At 37.8% G+C, this 8295-nt stretch overlaps 1 protein-coding gene across 1 annotated transcript; it reads left to right on the top strand.

Moving 5' to 3' along the window:
* The first annotated feature begins 204 nt into the window (after positions 1–204).
* Positions 205–8225, top strand: LOC135942454 (tubulin glycylase 3A-like). The gene is made up of 11 exons (XM_065488572.1): positions 205–372; positions 1142–1271; positions 2144–2313; positions 2371–2577; positions 3633–3833; positions 4711–4924; positions 4979–5069; positions 5121–5300; positions 6020–6267; positions 6627–6896; positions 7201–8225. Exons 1-11 carry the CDS (start codon positions 205–207, stop codon positions 7941–7943), a joined length of 2622 nt encoding a protein of 873 aa, XP_065344644.1. The 3' UTR covers positions 7944–8225.
* Positions 8226–8295: the final 70 nt, after the last annotated feature.

Raw genomic sequence — 8295 nt, 5'->3', positions numbered from 1 at the left:
TATTTTTTATTAATTGCCAGGTATAAATCCACTTTAATAAGCGTAGTCTAATCAACGAGGTTAATTGCTCCTTTAAAACGATTGGGCGAGACAGCCAGGCAGCTTCTCCCGTGCAACAAAAGTTTCGGTGCCCGCTCGCAGCTGGCACACGCGTCCCAATTCCTTTCAACAAGTGGTCGCCATGGCGACGACCACCGAGTGTTTATGCAGCAGCGAACTGACGGACAGTCGATGGACGGCGAGGAAGGCGGCCACGGCTCCCTCGTCGCCTCTGGCCGCGAGGCCGAGGGAGCCAGGCGACCTCCCGCGCACGCATCCGTCTCCTACGAGAGGCTCAGGCTGCTAAAGCAGACCGTCGACGCCGCCGTCAAGGTGAGCAACGATTCGAATTCACACGAATATCAAAATATCCAATTTTATTTCTCTCACAGAATAAAAATATTTGGCTTAAAAACGAGAATACACCAAAATTTTTGTGATTTTATGATTAAAAAATGGCTAAAATAAATTTAAAAAGGTTTCCAACAATATTTCTGTCCATGTTTGACCCAAATCGCCTTTTAAAAAATTTAAATCTGTAAAAAAAACCTTTGCAAACGACAAAAAACCTTGCATTTGATTAATATCTTTGACTAAAATAAAAACCACTGGAGCGTCACATTAAAAAAACACACAAGTCGTTGTAGGCCAGCTGCCTTTCAACAGGCATCGAATTTTGGTCTTTGACGGGCGGAAGAAGATTGCTGCAAATAAAATTGAAGGCTCTTTTTGGCACTAATTCTAATTTCACAATTGGGAACCACACCGGCGTGCCGTAAAATAAAATTGACCTCCCCAAGGTTAAAATAAGGCGATCCTTTTCACCCGTGGAGGGCACTTATACAAACTGTGCTGGAAGAAAACTCAAATTAGCAGCAGCTTTCGCGTACACCTTGTCCGTTTGTTCCGTCTCAAGTCCTTGGACATCCAGAAACAAGGGAGTTTAGTGCAGAAAGCAAACATTAATTCCATTTCTTACATCCCGTAATTATAAATCATAGTTAATAAAATATCTCTCGTCCCTCTCTATGAAACATAAATATTGTTCTGTACAAGGTTAAAATTAAGCCTAATTTTCATGACAGTTTCTCAATATTTTCAGGAGCACCGGGTATTTTCGGTGGCTGGTGCGTTTCCAGCAATTCGGCAGGCACTAAAACAGAGGGGCTGGCTGGAAAAGAGCAGCTGCTCCTTGGCACGCAAGAAAAAGCAGACACTGAAACACTCTGAAGGTACAAAATCATTTCTACGTCAAATTGGCGAAGAAATTGCACGAGAATTTGATTTGAATGTGTTTCTCACGCAATCAGCCGTAAAAGCTCAATAAATTCAAAATAGATACTCGTGTGCAGTCGAAAACGCCTTAAAAACGAAGAGTATGCAACCCGCGTGGTAGGTATATCACGCAGGTTGCCTCATGAAAAAGACGTAAAAACGATTCAAAAAATTAAGAACGACGAATATTTTTTCTCCTTTAATAAGTAGAAAATATTTATTTAAACTTGGGAGTCAAAATCGTCCAGTTTTGGTCATTTTCAGTTATTATCAAAAATAAATTTTATTTGGGGCATTTCAATTTTATTTGGGAAGGAAATTTTGCTATCACACGCATTTGTTATGGATTTTTTTGTAAATTTTAAATATATTGAGGTATTTCTAGAACCCTTTCGAGGGTCAGAAAACTATTCAATGGATTTATACTATCCAGAGTGAAAATATCGACCTGTTTGAGAAGAAAATTGATATTTAAAAGCGAAAAACAAATATTTGTACTCCCAATTTGAAAAATTATTTAACTTTTTGGGAATAAAACTGTACTATTTATTGTTTCATTTTTAACTAACAAGTTTTTCATTTAAAATATCAAACACTCATTTGCAAAGTTTATTGAAATTAAATCGATGAATCAAACTCCTAAGAATATTCCATCTGACTTTTGCTTCAGAAAAATTGTAGCCAATATTGTAAAATTCACCCACATAATTTTTTCTTTTTAATTAAGTCCCAAGTACATATTTCACGTTTTAATTAAAATCCAATTGAATGCTATAATTTCCATTTCCTCCCATTTTTATCTCCTAAAATGAAAATTGCTGAACAGTAGGCTCAACGAGCAACATTTTCGACATGGAAGACCCGCTGTTGATCGCCCGACTGCTACGAAATTGTGTTCCCGACCTCGTGTGGGCTCTGCGGTCCGACACAGTCGACTGGCGCAGTTTGAACCGTTGGCAGCTGGTCAACCGCTTTCCCAAAGCCCTGTTCACCACGAAAGTGAGCTTGCTTCAACGTAAAATTAAATTCATTCACATGCCCGGAATGCTTTTCCAGGTCGGCCTGACGAACGCGCTGCAACACATGCACTGGTTCACCGAGCAAGGCGTCTCGGAAACTTTCTTCCCGCGCAGCTACTGCGTCTCGCAAGCGGACGAAATGGACGCGTTCGTCGCCGATTTCAGGCTCACCGCTTGCTTCAGTCTTCTCCGCCACGTGATCAAAAGCAATTCTGACCAAAACACACCTATCATGCCAAAACAGGTCATTGCAAACAGGAAGATTATTTTCGCGCTTGACTCGTTATTTATTTTACAGAGTTATTCAGATTCAAAATTTGATTTTATCACGAATTTACATGCAGGGCTATGTTAGTCCCGGTAATTCCATACATCACATTTTTTATGAAAAAGCAGGGGAAAATTAATTTATTTTATTGTTTTATTTAAACAAAAACTAAAGCTAATAATTCTAAAAACCTAATTATAAATTTATCTAAAAAGGAAAGGTATTGAAAAAATTTTAAGTGTTTGAGAAATCATTAACTTAAATTTTAAAATGAGTTTTAATGCTAAATTAAATTATAAGATTAAAATTCACCTTTTTTTAATTTTAGTTATTGACTATCGAGAATTTTCCAGTTGATTTACATAAATATCTAGAATGCTGTAATATTTCTAATTCCTTCTAAAGAGCATTAGAACTGAATTTGCAGTTAGGATTTTTATTCTAATTTAATACTTTATAATAATTAAGAGTTTAAATGATAGAAAACCATATCTAAATATTATTTTAAAACCCAATTTAAGGAAATACCGAAAATATAAATTATTTAAAATGTGTTTCTCGATCAACTTTCATTAATTTCTGATGAGAGAATACGACCTGTTGAAAAATTTCTCTGCATGATAATTAAAAACATTAAATGATTTAAGCAAATAATTAATTGAGATTATCAAAAGCTACCCTTTACAATTATGTAAAAACATATATGAAAAAGAAATGCAAATCGAAGCTCTAAAAGCCAATTTTAATTTAAAAAGTTAAGAGATTTTAAGTTTTAATTTTACCCAGTTTACCAAGAAAACTGATTCAATAAAATAATTAGGCCCTACTTATATCAGTCGAATAAATTTCCTCTCGACAACGTTGGAATTTATAAACTTTTCCTGCTTTTAAACTGCTGGAAAAGAAGTCAATTCTTGTGAAGGGTACAAGTTTCCTAATTTGTTTCAACACACACTTTTTCATTGTGCTGGCGTGACTGAGAGTGAGTGAGTGTGGCCTAATGCAAACTTCGCGTGCTCGTCTGCCCGCAGATCTGGATACCGCCGAAAGCAGTGCAGTTCGCGATGAGTCGGGCGAAAGAGCACACACGGCACTTGAAACACGAGGACGTTGACGACCCCGAAATCACGCACAAGGTCTGGGACTGCGAGTGGGACCAGTTTTTGACTTACTACTACCAGACTGTCCACGAATGTGCTCTCGTCGCTTGGGACACTCCCCAGCAAAAGGACGTGAGTAGAAATTCAACAGAGCAAGAAATAAAAACACTTCATTGAATTTTTCATAGATTTTTTTATTATTAAGGTCATTCAAGCAAATTTTCTTTATATTATGGATTGACAGCTCAAAATTTATGTAATTTTGGTTACAGAATTGAGTTGTCTTTCAATCTGCAATAGTCAAAATTCAATATTTGCTTAAAAATGCCAGAGTTTAAATTTTACAATGAAAAAACTTTTCTCTAATCAGAAATTAATGAAGTCAGCTGAGTATTTATTTTTATATTTGAAACACATTATTTACAATTTGTACTTTCTTAAATCGGTTTTTAAATTATTAATATGACGTTTTGTAACAAGAAAACATCTAAATATTAGACAGTAACAGAAAAAGAGCATAAAAGTCAAACGCTATTCTAATCACATTTTTTTAAAAAAATGAACAAACACAACCTTGCTCGATAATCTTACAAATTAGCTTAAATATTCTCGTTATTATAATTTATTTCTTTAATTTGTACCGTTCAAACTCATTTTAAAAGATCAAAATTTAAATTATTTTTAATTTGTAATAAATTTAAAATACCTTGCCATCGTTAGAATTATTTTTTTAATTTTTCCTAAATTTAAAACGCAATACTGACCATAATTTATTAAAAATCAGAATTCTTCAAAGGAATTGCATTTTCCCTTCATTGCAGTTTTAAAAATAAATAAATTTTTCACGCGGTTAAATGGCTACAAATTAAATGTAATTCATTTACCATCTGCTCATTAGTGTTATCATTTTTAGTCCAATCTCCATGACATGTGCTGAATTTTTGTAAAAAGTAGAACCACGCGGTCCACATTACAGTTATTTTTCCTATGTGATGGTTATCGATTTCAGGACAATTTTGCATCGATGGCCGAGCTTTTGAACCAATACCTGCATCTGCAGCCGTACTCCTCGCATGACGGAACTTTAAACCTGTGGATCGTGAAGCCGGGCGCCCGTTCTTGCGGGCGCGGAATCCAAATCATGAGCCGGCTGGAGAACATCACGGCCCGAACCCAGCCTGGGATCGGCAAGGAGGCGCGATTCGTTGTGCAAAAGTACATCGGCAAGTTTCAATTTCCTTCCTCTTCAAATCAAAACATTAATTAAAACATTTCAGAAAGACCAATGCTGATTTACGAGACGAAATTCGACATCCGCCAGTGGTTCCTGATCACCTGTGCGCAGCCGCTTACGATTTGGATGTACAGGTTTGGTTCTCGAGTATTCAAACGAGGTCATTTTTTAAATTTTGTACGCAGGGAAAGTTACTTGAGGTTTTGTTCGCAAATTTTCGACCTGCGCAACCTTCACGAGTCGGTCCACTTGAGCAACAACGCTGTGCAGTGCCGATATAGGAACTGCGAGCGCGACAAATCGCTGCCTGATGAAAACATGTGGGACTGCTACACTTTCCAAACGTACCTTCGTTCCATTGGCAGGTGCGTAAAAATCTTTTCTTCCGCTGCTTTTATTAAATAAATGAGAGAGAGAATTTATTAAAAAGAAAATTTAAGAGTTAAAACTTTTGTCCATCTTTCCTATGGACTTGAAATTGAACAATTTTTAACAAAACAAGCAAAAATAGCGTCAAAATAAATGTTGATTCATAATTTTAAAGTTTTCCGCAGGCAAGTTAAAAATAGCACAAACCCCACAAAAACTGCAAGGGTAAAAAAATGAATTTGTTAGGTATACTTACCAAAAATTATGTATAATAGTTTATTTCAAATATTTTCCAACAATTTGACGTTATATTTGCTAATATAAACTTGAGAATCAGGTGAAATATGATATGTTAGACATAAATATAGGTTTTCATAAGAGCCGCAATGTTTTATACTTTCCTTAAAATATTAATTATATTTCTTGCGTGTGAAATTTTCCTGTTTAATAAAAATCAACTAACCTAAATGTATTTTGCTATTAGTAAATTTAAAATAGGCTTTTTAGCAACTATTCTTTATGTGTGCTGTATAAAGCAAATCAGGTATGTAAAATTTTAATTCCAAAAATATTTATAATAAAAAAGATAATCTTTTATTAATTTTAAAGAAAACTCTTACTTTACACAGAATTTTACTCTTGCCAAATTTGAACTAAAAATCAAACAAAGTGAGGAACTATAAATCTACGCTAAAATTTTTCTCATTTTTCTCAGGGCTGACGCGTGGGACGAGATAATCTACCCTGGCATGCGTACGGGGATTATCGGCACAATGCTGGCTTCGCAAGACTGGCTGCAGGACTGCCAGAAAAACTGCTTCGAGCTCTACGGCGCCGACTTTTTGCTCAGCGAGAACGACCTGCAGCCGTGGCTGCTCGAGATCAACTGCTCACCCTGCATGGCGCCCAGCACCAGCGTGACGGCCAGAATGTGCGCTCAGTGCCTCGAGGACGTTTTGAAAGGTGCGGAATAGATATTAACAGAAATTGGGGTTTGCAGTTTATCTCAGTAAAAAACAACAATAAAATACCAGGTTTTTTATGAACAGGAAAATATTTTTTTATTATTATAAAGCGTAATAATGAAGGGCATATTTATTTAAATTAAAAATACTACAAATAAAACCCTCAATGATGTTGCAAAAATTCCAAATCTTTAAAACACTGCGCGAATTATAGAATAAACATTTCCCAGATGTTTAAATATTGACAAAGATTGATTCCTATTTTCATAAAAGTGTGGTTATATCTGGGAGTTTCCAGTTATTTTTACCAAACTGTGTGAAAAAAGTAGGGTTCAGATTTGAATATTTTTTTGGCAGTCGTGGTCGACAGGCGCGACGACAAGGAGGCGTCGACGGGAATGTTTGAGCTCATCTACAAGCAGAACACCCCGCCTGCCCCGCCGTACCAGGGGGTTGCCCTGGGGGTGAAGGGTCGCAGGATGATGGCCCAGAGGCAGAAGCGGCGCAAGAGGAGAAGCAAGAAGAAAAACGACGACAGCGAATCTTCAAGTTCTGAAACAACGGAGTCTGAATCCACGGAGGACGAAAATAAGCTTAATTTGGTCGGACAGCATCGAGTTATGATGGGTAATTTTTTTTAATTACTTCCAAAGGCTCTTAAAGTTTTTATTTGCAATATTGATTTATCTAGTAAAAAAAATTAAAATTCTGGACTGAAATTTGTAGTAAAAAGGTAACAGAATTTGTGCTCTGAGTAAAATAGGACCTTTATTTCGAGAGAAAAATTAAAAATAATCAGATTGTGTGGGTTTCCGGCTTTGTTTTGCAAAATAAAATCAAAACAGAGGTTCAATATTGCACCTTTTTCTTTTTTTTCTGAACGAATCATATCATATATCTCCATATATAATTATAAATTCATTTTTTGCAGATTCGCCTTTAAAGGTGGTAAAAGCCGACCTGAACGCACCAAAGCGGAAGCAAACATCGCAGCCGCAACTGTTCAACTTCGAACTGCTGAACAACCTGAACCAACTGACCCAACCGGCGGCCATCTCGGCGGCCGAGTTGCGGTCGCGGCTGGAGCACCTGCTGCTGGAAAAGAACCAGGCCAAGGAGAGGGAATCGCGGCCGTCCAGCTCGATGCAAATCCACACGACGGGCTCGAGCAGGCCGCAATCGGCTTCGACGCCGCGTCCGGCCAAAAACAAAGGGCAGAAAATCAACGGTGGGAAGTTCAAAGGAAAAGTTTCCGGCAAGATTATGAGCGTGGTGGAGAGGAGCAGCGAGTCCAGCAAAGGCAAACAACGCGGCAGGGCCGTGACCGCAAAAAAGAGGTGCAAAAGTGTAGAAAAAGAAGCCCCGAAAGCCACCGAGGAGGAGGTGGTGGAAGAGGAAAAGCAGGAAGAGACCACCAGTCCTCGGCAGGAACTGATGCTGCAGCCGGACAATTTGCGCAGCGCCAAGGTGAAGCTGTCGTGCATCGCCGTGGAAAACTCTGAGTGTTTCCGCGACCCGAGCAAGTCGCTGGCGCTGGTGAAGGAGTGGCGCCGCCGCCTCGAGACGACCAGGGCCAGCTGCGAGCAGATGCTGGCCCAGCTCAAGGCCTTCAGGGACCCTCCATCGGGGAGATCCAGTCTTTCAACTCTTTACAACCTCTCGCAGGCAGGATAGACGCAGTTGCAGACGGATTTAAAATTTTAAACCAAAATTGGAGATTAAAAATCAGTCAATACGGTTTTTGTTTAATTTGTCTTTCATAAAATTAAGGTGGCACTAAAGTTATACACGCACAAGTTATTGAAATGGGGATTGTCAAGGACGAGCTGTTTTTTTAGGTTTCTCACAGGTTTTTGCAGATAAAATCATACCCCTAATTTTGCGAATTTAATTTTACGCCAATTATTGTTAAAATTTGTCTCACAGTAATTTTTGCTGAATTCTATGAATATTTTTCCTCCAAAATCAGTTAAAAATAAACCCAGTAAGGAATTTAATATCTATGGATCACAACCCTGTCTCTTTG

The sequence above is a fragment of the Cloeon dipterum genome, chromosome 4 (assembly GCF_949628265.1).
Source record: "Cloeon dipterum chromosome 4, ieCloDipt1.1, whole genome shotgun sequence".
Classification (NCBI taxonomy): Eukaryota; Metazoa; Arthropoda; class Insecta; order Ephemeroptera; family Baetidae; genus Cloeon; species Cloeon dipterum.
This window is presented reverse-complemented; position numbering and strand designations above follow the sequence as displayed.

What these genes read in the sequence shown, in the direction of transcription:
- LOC135942454 (XM_065488572.1), top strand. Translation starts at nt 205, where the DNA reads ATGCAGCAGCGAACTGACGGACAGTCGATGGACGGCGAGGAAGGCGGC. An exon ending in GACACTGAAACACTCTGAAG is followed by an intron (nt 1,272 to 2,143) that starts GTACAAAATCAT and finishes GCTGAACAGTAG; the next exon opens with GCTCAACGAGCAACATTTTC. An exon ending in TACCTTCGTTCCATTGGCAG is followed by an intron (nt 5,301 to 6,019) that starts GTGCGTAAAAAT and finishes CATTTTTCTCAG; the next exon opens with GGCTGACGCGTGGGACGAGA.